This window comes from Heterocephalus glaber, unplaced genomic scaffold, assembly GCF_053883595.1.
Source record: "Heterocephalus glaber isolate CG9 unplaced genomic scaffold, H.glaber_assembly_v1.0 deba00001532, whole genome shotgun sequence".
NCBI lineage: Eukaryota > Metazoa > Chordata > Mammalia > Rodentia > Bathyergidae > Heterocephalus > Heterocephalus glaber.
Window position 1 is genome coordinate 23,687,629 of NW_028258330.1, and position 17,849 is coordinate 23,705,477.

The 17,849-nt window shown below is 40.5% G+C and overlaps 1 protein-coding gene across 5 annotated transcripts in view; it reads left to right on the forward strand.

Annotated features, from left to right (window-relative positions):
* Window positions 1-17,849, forward strand: part of Kif3b (kinesin family member 3B) — a 42,208-nt gene that overhangs the window by 7,909 nt on the left and 16,450 nt on the right. For 3 of the 5 annotated variants that reach the window (XM_004840580.4, XM_013070658.3, XM_021254888.2), the window contains one exon: window positions 14,140-15,607. In XM_004840580.4, coding sequence (XP_004840637.1) covers window positions 14,204-15,607 — 1,404 coding nt within the window. In that variant the 5' untranslated portion in view covers window positions 14,140-14,203. Of the gene's footprint in view, window positions 1-13,581; window positions 13,665-14,139; window positions 15,608-17,849 lie in introns of all 5 variants that reach the window. The other 2 variants (XM_087188852.1, XM_087188853.1) reach the window with 2 other exon arrangements.

Sequence of the window (17,849 nt, forward strand, 5' to 3'; positions counted from 1 at the left end):
AGATTATTGGGATTTGGCATTAACACACTGTTACCCATCCTGGGTCCTTCATGTTACCTTCAGCAGTGCTTGCAGGGTTTCCTTGGGCTTTGGTATGTGATAGAAATTGAACAGAAACTAAACCTCATGGCATGATCTCCAGCACCTCTGGATTGCAGTAAGTATTGCTTAAGAACACATTTCAAGAACCTAAGCAAAAAAAATCTACCTGGTAAATCTTTTAGATTCCATCCAGTAAGATAAAATGTCAGCTCAAGTTACTTTACCACAAGAAGATAGTCCTTGGTGGAAATAGTTACTAGTTTTGCAAGACCTGCAATAAAGAATTAGATTCTAGCTTAAGAAATATATAGTGTTTTCCCTTCTTTACTTCTTCAACTGTTGGCCTTTTTTTAAATAAAAATTTGCCCAATTATAAAAGTAACTCTTTCCATTGAGAAAAATCCTGAAAAGATTAAAGCAAATAAGATTCACCCTAAATCTCACCACATAGAAATAATGACTGTTAACATTTTAGTGCCCAGATACAAGTGTATTTCTAAATATATTTTATTCCATAGGTATGCAGTTCTGACCTATGGCCTATGTTGTTGTTGTACTGTTTCCTTTATTTATTTTTATTTTTTAAAAGGGGACCCAGAACCTTAAGATTAAGAGAATTGTAATATATTTTAAGATCTTTTACACAGATTAATCATAGGTGGGTGCTGCCATAGAAGAGGAAAGAAAATGTGCAACTAGCATTTTCATTTTTGATTTTTGCAGTTCTAAGAATCAAACCCAGGCCCATGTGGGTACTAGGCAAGTGCTCTATCACTGAGCAACTCCCCAGTCCCCTCCAATATTTAAATACTACAAATAATGCTGCAGAGAACATCTTAAATGATGGCTGCTAATGTAATGACGAAGGCACATTTCTGATGATTTCTTTAAGTTAGATCCTTTAATCATTAAATGACTTGCAGAGCTGGAATCTGAACTCAAGGCCTTGCACATGCTGGGGGAGCCCTCTACTGTGGAGCCCCCTCCCCCAGCCCTGTCAGCCTGTTTCTTCACACTTGTTAAGCTCCCTTCTCACCCAGAGGCCAAGCACCAGGCCTTAGGTAGGAGTCTCTAGCTAGAATTTAGTAACATTGTTTTATGTGCTTATGTTCATTTTCACAGTTGCCTTCTATTTGCAAGTGATACTGATTTTCTTTTTATGTTAGTGATGTAATTTCTTTTTAAAATTTATGTTAAAGTGGATTTTGTTTATTTTTTTTTTTGAGACAGATTCTTACTATGTATTCCATGCTGTCCTTGAACTCACTGTATAGCCCAGGTTAGCTTTAGACTCATGATAATCCTCCTGCCTTAGCCTCCTGAGTGCTTGCATTTGAAAGAATGTAGATATTAAGAAAAATCTGCAGTAAAGACTGCCACCTGTGGAAAGACATTGGGACGCTTGGAACTCAGGACATGCTCATGTGGAAAAGGCTGTGTACTTTGGAGCCCACTAGACACAATTTCAGCTTGCTTTGCAGCTTATTAGCTCCATGGGTCACGCTGCTTACCTAAGTTTCAGATTTTTCTCCTGTCAGTTTGGTCAGGGCAGAAGGCACCTCCTGTGGGCCAGATCCTTGATGCTTGTCCTTGTGCAGCCCCAAGAAATACGTTATTAGTGCTGTTCTCATCTTACAGAGGGGCTCAGGGGGAGGAGTTTGTTCAGAGTCCCAGAACTAGAGACAATAGAGCTGGGTTTCACTTGCAGATGTGTCTGAATCTCTTTTTTGTTACTTGAGCCACCTCATTTTTTTATTTATTTCATTTTTCTTGTTATACTTTGTTTCTGAGATAGGGTCTCGCAATGTAGTCCAGGCTGGCCTGGAATTTGCAGTCTTCCTGCCTCAGCCTCCAAGTCCTGTGATTACAGGTGTGCATGGCATGTCCGACTCCGCCTTCTCCTTTTCAAGGTTTTGCTGTTGGTCTCTACCCAGCTGAATGGCAGTCTGATTAAAATGAATAGCCCCTGAGCACAGCCATTGTAGCATATTCACAATAACTGAGAGGTGGAAGCAGCCCAGATGGCCCTAGACTGAGGAATGGAACAAAAAAAATATGGTGTGAGCCATGTTTGGAGCCACAAGCTGTGATCCCAGCAGGTACGCTTGAGGCAGGAGGTTTGAGAGTTCAAGGTTAGCCTGGGCAACATAGTGAGGGCTACCTATCTTGTCTCAACAAAAGAAAGCAAAATGAAAAAAATGTAATGTATACATTCAATAGATTATTACTCAGCCTTTAAAAGAAGGAAATCCTGTCATTCTACAACATGGGTAAACCTTGAGGATATTATGCTGAGTGAAATAAGCCAGTCACAAAAAGGCAAATACTGTGTCATTCCACTTATATGAGGCATCCAGAGTAGTGAAAATCATGGAAACAGGATTAGCAGGGAGAGAAGGAGCGGGAAATGGGAAGGTGTTTGATAGGTAGAATGTTTTGGGTCTTGGTAAATTGCCCAGGCTGGCCTTGAACTTGCAATACTGCCTCAGCTTTCCAAGTAGCTAGGACTACAGACTGCTACCACACCTGATCTCACGGTGAATATAATTAACATTACCCAACTACAGTATACACTTAAAAATGATTACATGGATAGCTTCCTGTGGTTGTGCATGCCTATAATTCTACTCAGGAGGGAGGCTGATACAGGAGGATCACTTGAGCTCATGAGTTTGGGGCCAGCCTTGACATCATAGCAAGATCCTGTCTCAAAGACATAAAACTTATCCTCTTAATCATTTTTGTTGTTGTTGTTGTTTGAGATGGTGTCTTGATTGCTGACCTGGCCAGCTTGAACTCTCAGGCTCAAACAATCCATCTTCCTCGGTCTTCCAATGCTGGGACAACAGGCATATGCCACTATGTCTGGCTTTTATAGGGTTTTTGTTGTTGTTGTTTATGATACTAGGATTTGAACCCAGAACCTTTGCACTGAACTACATCCCGGCCCTTTTATTTTTTTATTTTGAGATAGGAGCTCATCAACCTATTTCCATTGGCTTGAACCATCAGTGGTACATGCATGATGTTGCACTGGATAGCTTGGACCACCCAATGGGACTATCCCATGCTGCTTGATGGGACAGTCATGCATGTATGGTACACTGGTAGTTCAGAGCTGCCCAGCAGTGAGACATACAAATTATAGCCCCATCATGTGAACATGTTAAGTCACTAAAGTGCTCAGACTGGGCTCAAATTTTCAGTCCTCTTGCCTCAACCTCTCAGAGTGCTGGGATTATAGGACTGTATATGCCATCATGCCCTTTGTTTAGGTTTGTGTTTACCATAATTTAAAAATATTTTTAAAATGTAAAGCCATTAGCCAGAGGGTGATTTCTGTCCCTATTGTGGAAAACTCTCAAGCATATAAAAAAACAAAGTAGTGTAATGAACTGTGAACTCATTACCCTGCTCAACAGTTATCAGCACACTTCAAGCCTCTTTCACCTATAACCTCCACTTGCACCCCACCCCGATTATTTTGAAACAGTTTGAAGACAACATATAACTTTATCTGAAACTATTATTTATATCTAAAAGATTAGAAACTTATTTTAAAAATAAAACTTCTCACTTAAATACTAATTCTTTAACATCATCTAATATCCAGTGTTCAAATGTCCTTGATTGTGTTGTATGTTTTAAAATAGTTGTTTTTTTGAATCAGGATCCAAAGAAAGGGCTCCACACAAGGGGCCACATGTTGCATTTGCTTTAAGCCTCCTAAGTCAGAGTGGGCATTTTTAGCAGACCAACTTATTTTCTCTCGTAGATGAGCCCATGGACTAAAGTTCATGGCAGGAAGGCTCTTTCAGGTTAACAGCTAGCTCAGTGGGTGTTCAGAGCACATCTCTGCATGTGAGGGTTGAGTAGGGGATGGGGCCCACTCTTGGTGGGACAAATTTTGCAGCCTGGAGAAGGCAAGATGGAATTCTGTCAAAAAGGAATGTGCATAGCATTTTCACCTCTAGGAGTGGATCCTACCAGTTACGCTCACATGTCCCGGATAGTCACTGCAGCATTTTTTGTAGTAGCAAAAGACCAGAAATAATCAGAAGGTCTTTCAACAGGGCACAGATAAAATGTCTTGTAAGCAGCCATATCATGGCATATAGCAAGCTATTTTAAAAAGATCTATGTAATAAGAAGTAAAGTAGTGTATAGTATACTTTCATCTAAATTAGTTTTTTTTTTTTTTAATAAAGAAGTAGGGGAACGATGTAGATACATTACTGCTTGCATATGCTTCAGATATCTCCCTTAGGGGCAGAGGAAGATTTGCTTGTTTACTATATACTACTGTGTGCAACTTGAATTGTTTTTATTTGTGCATATATTGATACATATGCAGTCATATATATGTTGGTGTGTGTTCTTAAAATGTATGAGTTTAGCAGGGTGTGGTGATGCATGCCTGTAATCCTAGCACATGGAAGGCTGAGACAGGAAGATCACTGTGAGTGTGAGGCAAGCCTGGGCTACATAGTGAGTTCAAAGCCAGCCTGGACTACATAGGAAGACCCTGTCTCAAAAATAAATAAATAAACAGGGTTGGGGATTTAGTTCAGTGGCACCATGCCTGCCTTGTAAGCACAAGGTCCTGAGTTCGATCCCCGGGACTGCAAAACAAAACAAATAAATAAATAAAATACATGAATTTTTGAATAAGACAAGCCTGGTTTTGAATCTTGACTCTTCCACTTAATTGCTGTGTGACCTTGGGCAAACTAATTTCTCTAAGCTTCCGATCCTTACTTTTTTTTTTTTTTTTTTTTGGTATCGGGGATCGAACTCGGGTCCTTGCGCTTGAGCAGCAGGCAGCAAAACCACTGAGCTAAATCCCCGGCCCTAATCCTTACTTTTAAAATGAGGCTAATACCTGCCTTCCTCATAAGGTGATTCTGAGGATTAAAAAGAAATAGACATTAAGTTCTTGATATACTGTGAGTAGTAACTATTGAATACAATAAAATCCTAGGCCCATATAGATTCTGAAAAGGTGTCCTACGGACCTGAATATATTTTTATGATTATTTTATGAATGTTTCACAATTGAATTCAAAAAGAGGATTCTGTCCTTTTTTCCATCAGGATAAGTGCTTTTTTGTTTGTTTGTTTGTGTCATCAGATGACAAAGGGTACACAGTGCCAGTTTGAATTCAGGGCAGGCATTTACTGTTCATCTTATTTGTCAGAGCTTTTCAGGCTTCTTTCTGAAAATTAGCTTGTCTTAGGACACTTAAACCAAAATCAAGGTGCTAGACTTTTTTCTCCCCAAGAAAAAACAATTTTATTGCTTCCTTTCACCTTAATTATAAAAACAAAATGCGTACACTTATAAGAAAGTCCAAAGAGAGCAAAACAAACAAACAAGAAAACCCGCGAAACACTTGTAGGCTCATCAACCAGAGATCAATATTGCTTGCATTTCCTGAATGTTTGTTATGCATCTTGCACGAGGCTAAGCATTTAACATTTATTAGTTTAATCCTGAGAACAGTTCTTTCAGGTAGGTGTTATTTACTACATTTTACAGAAGAAACTATGACTTACTTAGCTTTCTCAAGATTTTGTAGCTGGATATGTTTCTTTTATCTTAGGGTGCTGGTGATTGAAGCCAGGGCCTCATGCATGCAAGATGAGTGCTGTACCATTGAGCTGCACCCCAGCTCAAACCCAGACCTAAAGCTCGTGCTTTTTAGCCATGACTTTACACTCTGTCCCCTACATCTCTCTCTCTGCACATGTACATGCACACACATACACATAGATTAAATTATAGTCATTGTTTAGTAGCCTGCTGTTTTCATTTCCATGCCTGAATACTGCCTAAAGGTTTATGTCATTCTTTTTTATGTCTAGAGGCATCATTCACCTTTTTTGGACAAGGTCTCAGTATGTAGCCTAGGTTTCCTTAGTGTAGCCTAGACTGGTCTCAAACTTGCAATCCTCCTGCCTCAGCCTCCTGAGTGCTAGAATTACAGGCTTGCTGCTACCGTGCTCAGCTATGCCATTCCTTTTTTTTTTTTTTTGGTACTGGAGATTAAACTCGGGACCTTGTGCTTTCCAAGTGGGCGCTGGAACCACTGAGCTAAATCCCCAGCCCTCAACTATGCCATTCTTAATGACTTTATAATGTCCCATTGTATAGATGTGCCACAATCTAACCAGTCTCTTTATTGGTGAATATTTTAATGGTGAGAGATGATGCTATTATAAACAAACATGCATATACATCTTTGTACAAATGTTCAGTTATTCAGTTATAGCCTTAAAATAATCCCCAAACATGGAATTACTGCTTCAAGAGAGTGTTTACCTTTAGATTTTTTTTTTTTCTTTTTCGTGGTACGGGGAAGACCTTGCACATATTAGTCAAATATTTTACACTGAACCACAACTCCAGCCCTTTTTTGAATTTTTGTTTTGAGACAGGATCTAGCTAAATTCCCCATGCTTGCTTTACACCTTTGACCCTCTTACTTCAGCCTACCATGTAGCTGGGATTACAGGCGCTCGCCGCTGTCCCTAGTAGAGTTGTGGCCCGTAAGTAAATGGTGCCCATCTGAGATCCCCTGGCTCTTATATGTCTTTATTTTGAACCCTATTAGTTCACATAACTCACTTACAAAAAAGATGACTCTGAGTGTATGAACAATGCTTGCAATAAAAACAAGAATGTATTTTACCAGTCTCATCTTCATTGCAAGTGCCTTTAACAGATGAGTCTACATAACTTGCTACATTGACATTAAAAAGTTCAGAATTCTGCTAGCTGAGAGGTGCACACCTGTAATCCCAGCTACTTTGGAGTCTGAGGCAGAAGAATCCAAGATTGAGGTCAGGCTGGACAACATGGTGAAACTCTGTCTCAAAATTTAAAAAAAGGTCTGAGGATACAGCTTGGTAGTAGACTTGGTGCAAATACATGAGAACCTGGACTCAATCCTCAGCACTGAATAAGTAAATAATGAATGAATGAAAATTTGCTGCCTCATAGAAGCTTCTCCATTGAGTTGGGACAAATAGTTTTACTCTGAGAGCTCCTCATTCATCAATTAAAACATTTTTATTACTTTATATTCATGGCAGTCAGTAAAAATGGATAGATGTAATGGAAAAAATGAATTTTGACACATAGTTATTAGTTTACTTAATTTCACAAAATTTTTTCATGTCTTTTCCCCCCTAATTTTGTTTTTCATACCAGGTAATACACTTACATGATTCTACACTTACATGATTCAAAACTTAACAGATTCATAGTGAAAATCTTTCTCCTACCCTTGGCCCTCAGCCACCCAGCTCTTTCAGGGAAAACTAGTCTTTTTACCTGATAGCTTTTATTATCTGGTTCTTGCATATCCCTCCAAATATGACTTTTGCACACATAAGGAAATATAGAACTGTTCCCTTAACACAAATACTACACCTTTTAAAAACTTTTGCAGGGCAATGGTGTTATTTTTCAACCGAAGATGGTAATCTTGTTTGAAAAAATGTGTTATTCCCATTTTGATAACAGACCATCATAGGAACCAGAGAGCTAGAATTGCACTTGGCGACCTGATGCATTTCAGGGATTGCCAACAGGGAGTCCTGATACTTAAAGAGCAATTAGAAACAATTGTGAAAGAGACTAATGTTGATAGTGATGTGATGGATACAGAATAAAAACAGCTGCTTCTCCTGAGAGAAAAATGCTCAGGGAGTTGGTTTAGGCTGGCTAATAGGGAGCCACTTTTATCTTCTTTCTAGAGTGTTGCAGTGCTTTTCTGATGGCTCGTGTGATTTGTGCTCGGGCTGCATTTCACATACTCTGAGTCCTTGAACTCTGGGCCAGGCAGTTGGCAGGTGGTTGCTTGGTCTGATCTTAGAGGATGCTGCTGTTGCAACAGCGTTGGTGGTGGCAGCAGTGGTTACATGGGAATGCATTGATTAGAGATGCATTAGTATGCTTTCTGTGTGCCTGCGGGTTGCTCCTTCTTGCAGAGCTATTTCTGGGGAATTGTCAGATCTTTATTTTTTTTCCGCATTTGAAAATACCACATGCTTGTTGAAGAGAATTTGGAAAATGCACAAACTATTGAAAGAGCAGGGGAAATTACCTGTCATCCCATCACCTAAAGTGGACCACTGCTGTTTTAATGTGTCTTATTTTTTATATAATTGTGATTAAATGCAGTCATTCAGTTTTGTAAACTGCTGTATTTATAAGCATTTTCCATGTCATCACCGAGCCTTGGTGAGTGCCATTTTATAAAATGGAATAGCATGGCACTTAGTCAAATCATATATATATGAATTTGGTCATAGACAGAGATAACTACAGGGGACAGGGAGTAAGTATAACGAACAAAGCATGCTGGATGTGAAACAGGAGGGAGGGGCGCATTGGTGAGCCCCAGGCCACTAGAGGGACGCTATTGCTCAGCTCTCATTGTTGCCACTTGGGTTGCTGTTCAAGAACTGCTTGGTAATTCCTGTTCTTCCAGAGTAGAAAAGCTTTATTGTTTTCCTTAATGTGAAATTGGTTGTTGTAATAATTTAGGAAATAACTGGAATTGGTAGCTGTTAATATTTTCTCCTATTTACTTCAAAGCCTCATTTCCCCCCTTTTTAAAGAGAAATGATAAGATATCACTGATAAAGTTGAAATGTCCTATTTTACATACTTCCCACTGCCCACGTTTGGCAGTCACTATTATAAATTGTGTATCCTTCTCTGCAATCTTTTTTTTTGGTACTGGGGATCAAATCTCTAATTTTTATGTACTTATACAAATGTAAATATAAATCCATGAGCACCATATTATTTTACAAGTTTCTAATAAAAATTATCACTCTATAGCTTGCTTTTTTACTCAACCTGCTTGTTTATCCATGTGCGTGTGCACACATGCACACATGTATGTTTGTGTATAAAATAAAACTAATTCAAGGGTTGACAAACTTTTTTTCTGTAAGGGCCAAGTAATAAGTATATCAGGTTTTGTGGGCCATGCTGTCTCTGTTGTAGCCACTCAACTTTACTATTTTAATGTTATGCTGCCATAGAAAATATGCAAATAAAGGAATTTACGGGTGTATTCCAATAAAATCTTACCTGCAAAAACAGACTGTGGACCAGATTGGGCTGGTGGGCTGTAGTTTGCTGACTCCTGCTTTAATTTATTTCTTTTCACTACTGAATAGTATTTTTTTTTAAATTTTATTTCTTTTCATAGTATTGTCTATAATATGAATATTTTACTTTTTTATTTCTCTCTAGATTCATGTGTAGGTGTCCAGTTTTTCTGCTATTGTACCAGTGCTGCGGAACATATCCTTCCCATGTTTCCTTGTATACATGTGCCAGAGTTTTCACTAGAAAATGGATATACAAAGTTGGAGTTGCTGAGGGCTTTGTTGTGGTTTGGTGGCTGTTTTTGGTGCTGGGCATTCAACCCAGGGCCTCACTTATGCTAAGCCAGCATTCTGTCACTGAGCTCCACCTCCCAACCCCTGTTGCTTTTTAAAACACCAAGTGGACTCATAAAAAGTTTCAAGTACAGGACTGAGGATGGAGCTCAGTAGCAGAGTGCTTGCCTAGCATGTACAAAATCCTGGGTTTGATTGCCAACACTAAAAAATAAACTGTCAGGGAGAATATGATGAGTTTGTGACCATTGCCCTAGAATCTCCTTAGGAAACCCAATTACTGAGAACCCAGTGCACACCTGGTTCTAGACTTTGAGAAGGTCCTCCAAGATGGCAAACAGGAGTGAGGCTGCATGAATCCAAACATGACAGAGGTAGAGAGTGGTGGAAAAATTGCTTCCATCAGGGCATCCTTCCAAGAAAACCCTCTTCTTTGAGGAGGACCCAGAACAAGACTTTAAGCTCTGGTGGCAGGAAATTAAATTAGTCTATCTTCCTGAGATAATTCGTCAAAAATATATGACACGTGTTCCATCTAGCTGGGTGAATTCAGAAAAGAAATGTGCCCTGTGTTCAGAGTTGAGAGATTTGATTAAGAGGACTCATGCTTTAGGAATTTTTTCCTTTTTAAGATTTTAAAGATTAATGTAGGTCATTATCATTCCTTTGTTTTTATCATTTTGGAGAGCTCAAAATATACACAGCTATAGTTTAGCAGATGAGCTCTAGATCAGCTTGCTATAGGTTTTTTGGTACAATCAGGCTTGGGGTCATATTGTTTTGCTATGAAAAGGTCACAGCTTTGCCTCCTGAGAGCTAGGTAATGTACAAGAGACAATCATCTTCCTTTACATTTCTCTTACCTTTCTAGAATCTTGTCTGGGTTGCCATGCACCACATCTGAGGCCCTCCCAGAGGAAGCTCAAGGTGCTGAGATTTTCACTTTGCACCCACCCCAGCTAGGGCAGCCTCTGTTGGAATGGAGGAAGGCAGGCCTAGGAATTGGATGCAACCATAGCTTTCAGGGCCATTCCCCTAGAAATGGAAAGGAGACATCCTAAACTGGCCATGCTAACGCCTGTTACTTTCTTCCTGTCTGGCAAAATTCTAATAGCATTTAGAAGATGTTGAATTGAATGGAAGAGCTGCCTTGTGCTTAATTTTCCTTAAGTGGTTTTAGATTTATTTCTATCAGGTATTTAGATGTCAGTTTAATCCAATTTTAGTTTTGGAATGATGACAATAGAAAATGTTATTCTTGTGATGTTTCTCTTTTTTCTTTTCTTTTTTCTTTTTCTTTTTTTTGATTTGTAGTTCAGGCTGGCCTTGAACTCATTATGTAGCCCAGGCTGGCCTTGAGCTTGTGGCAATCCTCTTGCCTCAGCCTCCTGAGTGGTGGAATATAGGCATGCACCACCACGCCTGGGTGTGGTGATGTTTAATGGGTAAAATTAGGGATCACCTGTGTAATCTGTGGGATAGAATGACCCTTGACAGGGATTTTGGATGAATCTTTTTTTTTTTGGCCCTGTGGGGGGATTGAACTCACTGACTTATGCATTCTAGGCAAGCACTGTACCACTGAACTATACCCCCGGACCTGTATTAATTTTAATCCATCATTATATTAGTTTACAGAGTCCTTCCACCTTTGTAAGTGCCTTTCAGTCTCACAGTCATCAAGAAGGGGGAGGGGCCGGGGATTTAGCTCAGTGATTTCACCGCCTGCTGTACAAGTGCAAGGACTTGAGTTTGATCCCCGGTACCAAAAAAAAAAAAAGAAGGGGGGAAAAAAATTTACAGAAAATGGGTTTACATAGGGTTTAAAAAATGGGTTTACCGCTGTCTTCTAGTTCTTCATTGTAGACAACAATATTTTATTACATGTAACAACTAGAAGTATGAAAAAATAACTTTCTGTGTTTCCACCTGCTTAGCAACAGAACAATCTAAGAAGGATCAAAGGGAGAACGTGTTGACTCTGTCTATATATTAACCTGAGGCATATTTGCCCAGTGTGGCCCATCATTACTTCCCATTCTCCCACCCTTTTCTTGGCAAGGAATGAGTCATTTTCACAACTAAAAAGAATACTGTTGTCACTGTTCTGAATAGCTATTACAATTACAAATGCATGTATCCTTTGATTCAGAATTGCACTTCTAGGAATTTTTCCTTACAGATAAACTTTCCCACACACAAAATTATGATATGTTCTAGGTTTTTCATAGCAGAATATCAGAAACAGCCACAATGTATCTGTAGTATAGAAGTTAATTAATGATGTATCCATATAGTGACTACTAGGCTGCTGTCCAAAAGAATAATGCAGCTCTGTATTTATTGAGGGAACAACCTATAGGACAGGTTGTTTGGTGAGACAAGGCAAGATGGGGGACACTGCGTTATTTTGCATAACATGCTTTTTTAAAAAGGAAGGGGTAAGTCCATGTGAATACATATTTGCGTGTGTGCCAAGTGTCTCAGGAAGATTATAAATCTAATAACACTTGTCTGTAGGCAGGGAAACTGGGTGGCCAGAGAACAGGTGAGGGGGCAGCACTTGTCTCCAAAGAGCCTTTTGAGTCAGGAACCATGGGAATTATCTGTTTTTAAAAATTCTTTGCACTGAGGTCATCAGGATCTTCAGGTCCCTGTGTATCCATTTGCTCCTCCTCCTCCCAAAGAATACATTTAATCTCCTTTCTTCTGCACCAAGTTTTCTAGAATGAAATGAAGTTCTCTTTTCTTCTCTTTACTTTAAAAATTGTTAACAACTATCTACTTATTTGCTTTCAAATTCTATTAAATTTGTTGATTAAGTGTTCTCTGTGCACTGCGTTATGCCACATTCTCATCTTTGTTTACATGAATCACATATTGCCCAAGCCAGTTTTTGTGGATGCTGTTAGAATTAAAAAGTATTATTAACATGAGCTAGGAAATTCAAACAGCATAAATGCAGACACAGTGAGAAGTTCTTTCTCTCTAGACTTCCAAGTACCCTAGCCCATAGTTCCCCAGTTGGGGCTGCCACTGTTATAACTTTTATATGTATACTTCTGATAATAACTATATGCATATTAAGCATATAACATGCCTATATCCCCCTTTTTGCACCTTTAATTTTTTTAGTAGACTTGATTTTAGAGCAGTTTTAGGTTCTCAGAAAAATGGAGCAGAAGATACAGAGATTTCTATATACTACCTGCCCTACACTTGTATAACCTTCGCCATTGTAGTATCCCCCACCAGAGTGGTATAATATAGCAACTTAGCAAGACCCTGTCTCAAAAAATTTTTACAAAGCCTGGGCCTATAGCTCATTGAAAAGGCCCTGGGTTCAGTACCCCCCCAAACCCCTAAAGAGAGACCCAAAAGAAAAATAACTGTACAGGATATCATTGTATATATATCAAACATATTTCATTCAGTCAGTTGCTTCTTAGCTGGGCATGGTCTTACACAATTGTAATTCCAATACCTAGGGTGGCTACAGTAGGAGGATCACAAATTCAAACCTTCCCTGAACAACTTAGCGTCTTAGCAAGACCTTGTCTCAAAAAATAAAGAAAAGGGTGAGGGATGTAGTTTAGTACGACACTGTGTTTAATTTCCGGTACTGAAAAAGATTTAAAAAAAAACAACTTTAGTCCTCTCTTTACAGAAATTGCAGTTGTCCACAGTCTGTTACCACAAAGGAATCCATAACCAGTATCCTAGCAGAGCATCCTTTGTACAAGACATATACTGTATCTGTAGGATACATTTTTTAGAAATATAATTTTTGAGGGTAATTTAGAAATATAATTGCTAGATCAAAAGATAATGAGCATTTTATTTTATTTTTATGATACTAAGGATTGAGCCCAGGACCTCACATGTGCTGTAATATTGAGCTACATCCCCATATACATACATACGTGAATGAATATATATATATGTGTGTGTGTATATATATATGTGTGTGTGTTTATATGTGTGTGTGTGTGTGTGTGTGTGTGTGTGTGTGTGTGTATATATATATATATCTGGGATTGAGCCTGGGGGCACTATATCACTGAATTATATCCTCAGCTGTTAATATTTATTAATTGTTTTGTTTTGTTTTTTGAGTCAGGGTATCACTATGTCATTTAAGCTGGCCTCAAACTCATTATAATCCTCCTGCCTCAGCCTCCTGAGTACTGGGATTACAGGTGTGTACCAGCATGCCTGGCTTATTTTTTATTTTGAGACAGGGTCTTGAAATGTAGCCCAGGCTGGCCTTAAACTTATGATCCTTCTGCCTTGGCCTTTCAGATATCTGGGGTTGTAGGCAAATACCAATATACCCAGCTTTAAACTGTGATAAATATTTCATAATGCTCTCCTCAGAGGTTTAGTAGTTCAACAGGATATAAGATCACCAAGGCTTTTGAGAGGTTTCCAGCTACCTCCACTTTAGTATAAGATCAAGTATTGATTGAGGAAAGGTCAGATTAGTTAATATTGGAGGACAGGAGTCTTTTTACGATGAAGCTGGTTGCGATCCCAGGAGGAAATACGGTGTAGTAAAGTATTAAATATGGCTATCAGAAGATCAGCAAGATGAAAATGATGTGTGTATATCAGCTGCTGTCAAGCAGCCCCCAGTAACTACTGCATTTATTTACCTTTGCCTTTTTTTGGTAGGACTTTAGCATCTTGAATCATTTTGGGTTCATTGCCTTCAAGACTGACCTGGTCAGAGTTCATCATGTTGAAGTTAAAAAGCTCGGAGTCAGTCCGGGTGGTGGTTCGCTGTCGGCCCATGAATAGCAAGGAAAAGGCTGCTTCCTACGACAAGGTGGTGGATGTGGATGTGAAGCTGGGGCAAGTATCGGTGAAGAACCCCAAAGGTACGGCCCATGAAATGCCCAAGACCTTCACCTTTGACGCAGTCTATGACTGGAACGCCAAGCAGTTTGAACTCTACGATGAGACATTCCGACCACTAGTAGACTCTGTGCTGCAAGGTTTCAATGGGACAATTTTTGCCTATGGACAAACTGGGACTGGGAAAACCTACACGATGGAAGGGGTCCGTGGTGACCCTGAAAAAAGAGGGGTCATCCCTAACTCATTTGACCACATCTTCACCCACATCTCTAGATCCCAGAATCAGCAGTATCTGGTCAGGGCTTCTTACTTAGAGATTTACCAGGAGGAGATCCGAGACCTGCTCTCAAAGGACCAGACCAAAAGGCTTGAGCTCAAAGAGAGGCCTGACACTGGGTTGTATGTGAAAGACCTGTCTTCCTTTGTCACCAAGAGCGTGAAGGAGATAGAGCACGTGATGAATGTGGGCAACCAGAACCGCTCTGTCGGTGCTACCAACATGAATGAGCACAGCTCACGTTCTCATGCGATCTTTGTCATCACTATCGAGTGTAGTGAGGTGGGCCTTGATGGTGAGAACCACATTCGTGTAGGGAAATTGAACCTTGTAGATCTGGCTGGCAGTGAACGGCAAGCCAAGACTGGTGCGCAAGGGGAAAGACTGAAGGAAGCAACCAAAATCAACCTCTCCCTTTCAGCCTTGGGGAATGTCATCTCTGCCCTGGTGGATGGCAAAAGCACACACATTCCATATCGAGACTCAAAGCTTACGAGGCTCCTCCAAGATTCCCTTGGTGGCAATGCCAAGACTGTGATGGTAGCCAATGTGGGGCCTGCCTCTTACAATGTAGAAGAGACTCTGACCACTCTAAGATATGCCAACCGTGCCAAAAACATTAAGAACAAGCCAAGGGTCAACGAGGACCCAAAAGATGCCCTCCTTCGAGAATTCCAGGAAGAAATTGCTCGGCTCAAAGCCCAGCTGGAAAAACGGTCCATTGGCAGAAGGAAGAGGCGAGAGAAGCGGAGGGAAGGTGGTGGCACTGGTGGGGATGGAGAAGATGAGGAGGAGGAGGGAGAAGAGGGGGAGGAGGAAGGAGATGATAAGGATGATTACTGGCGGGAACAGCAAGAAAAACTGGAGATTGAGAAGCGGGCTATTGTGGAGGACCACAGTTTGGTTGCAGAGGAGAAGATGAGGTTGTTGAAGGAGAAGGAGAAAAAGATGGAGGACCTGCGACGAGAGAAGGATGCTGCTGAGATGCTGGGCGCCAAAATCAAGGTACCCTACCCTTCCTTGCTTAGAGGTCCTTCCCCTTCTTTTCTCCTCTCCTTCCCTTTCCTCTTTTCTACCCTTCTCTCATCCAGTGTTTGGGCTTAAATCCAGAGCCTTTGTACTGAGTTATATCCCCAGCCCTTTTAAAAAAAGTTTTAGACAGGGTCTCACTAAGTTGTTAGGTTGCCCAGTCTGGGCTCGAACTTGTGATCCTTCTGGCCTAAGCCTCCCAGAGTGCTTGGATTACAGAACTGTACCACTGTTCCTGGCTAGTGCCTTTTCTTTTATCAAAAAATTATGAGTGGGGCCGGGGATTTAGCTCAGTGGTTCCACCACCTGCCTTCGAAGCACAAGGTCCTGAGTTCAATCCCCAGTACCAAAAACAAAAAACAAACAAACAAAATTATATGAGGGATGCTCTCTTGGTTTTGCATTTCTAACTCTATGATACCTAGTGCTCAGTAAACCTTTGTTTAATTGAATCAAAATGAAAAAAGGTTTTTCAAATAAAAAAATAGAAATTAAATTCATAATAATTATTACATATGTGCAAAAGATGAAGAATAGCAGAAAACTAATAAATATCCACATATCCCTCCCTCTCCCATAAAAAAATAGAACAGCACCCACATCTTTAGAAGCTGAATTTGGTGTTTATTATTTTCTTGCTTTTCTTTCAAGTTCTACCATGTATGTAGATCTCTAAATAAAATAGTTTCACATGCTTTTTGTTTTTATATAAGTATGCTCCATGCAATTTGCTTTTATTTGTCTAACATTCTGTTAGTGTGATAAATCTATATTGATGCTGTAGCTGGGACTTGTTCATTAGTACTGTTGTCATTGTTCTGTGGCGTTCCTCTCTCCTAATAGTATGGGGTTGTTCTACTATGGCTTTTCTACTGTAACTGTTCTCATACTTGGTTCCAGGAGAATATGAGGACAGATTGTTTTCTTGTTTTTGTTTTGTTTTATTTTGTTTGTTTTCTGATGGAGCTGGTAGTGGAATATAGGGCTTTGCCCATGCTAGGTAGTCAGGCTGTTTTCTGAAGTGGTAGTGTGAACTGAAGCCTCTCTGAGCAGCCTGAATTCTGCTTGCTCCTTATCTTTAACAACCCTTATGATTATCAGATGAACTTCTGTATATCTGGTGGGCATAAAGTACACAAGACAGAGTAGTGCTCTCACCCCCAAACTGTCCCCTGTAGTCAGCCTGTGCCCCTAACCTCCGATCCTTGCGCTGGTATACTCCCTGACCCCAGGCCTGCCTCAGCCTCCCAAGTTCTAGGATTCCTAGTGTATAAGATTATGCCCATCTCAGCTAATATTTCTTTTCTTTTTCTTTTTTTTTCTTTTTTGGTATCAGGGGATCGAACTCAGGACCTTGAGCTTGCAAGGCAGACACCAGAACCACTGAGCTAAATCCCTGGCCCCTAATGTTTCTTAATTAATAAAAGCAGGGTCATCTCAGCACTCTGGGAGGTTAAGACAGGAGGATCACATGTTCAAGCCTAGGATAGGCGACTTAGCAATCTAGTGAGACCCTGTCTCCAAATAAAAAAATAAAAGACTGGGGATGTGGCACAGTATAAAAGCCCCTGGTACTGAAGGAAAAAAAAAAAGCCAAGGTTGTAGAGTTTTTGGATTCCACACTGCTCAAGTACAAATCACTCCCATGGCCTCAGCCCCCATCTGAATGCTGAAGGCTCCCAGTTTGTACCTCCAGCCCAGAGCTGTCTCCTAACATACATGTCTCCCTATCTTCCAGCTCCTGGTGTCTCCACTGAGATGCCCCTGGCCCCAGAGCCTGCTCTGTTCTTTACCTCTGTGTAGCCAGCCTGTAGGAGTATTTGTTTCGTTTTGTTTAGGGACAAGGTCTTGCTTGTTGTCTAGGCTGGGCTTGAACTCACTATGTAGCCCAGCCTGGCCTGGAGCTCACAGCGATCCTCCTGCCTCAGCCTCCTGAGTGCTGGGATTATAGATGTGCACCACCATGCCTGGCCATGAGTTATTCTTGCCAGTTGTCCTCCCTCTCATTTTAAGGCCCTGTCAATTCCACGGCCTCTGGACCTTGCCTCATCAGGGTCTCTTCCTATGCCTCACTGCTGGCACCCAATGCAAGCCTGCACTCCACAGCAGCCTCACAATGGGTCCCTGGCCAGCCTGCCCTGTTGCAGTCATTGTCTCTGTGGCAGGGGTACAGTGTCTGTGAAGCCCAAATCTGACTGTATGCCCTTGTGCTCGGAGA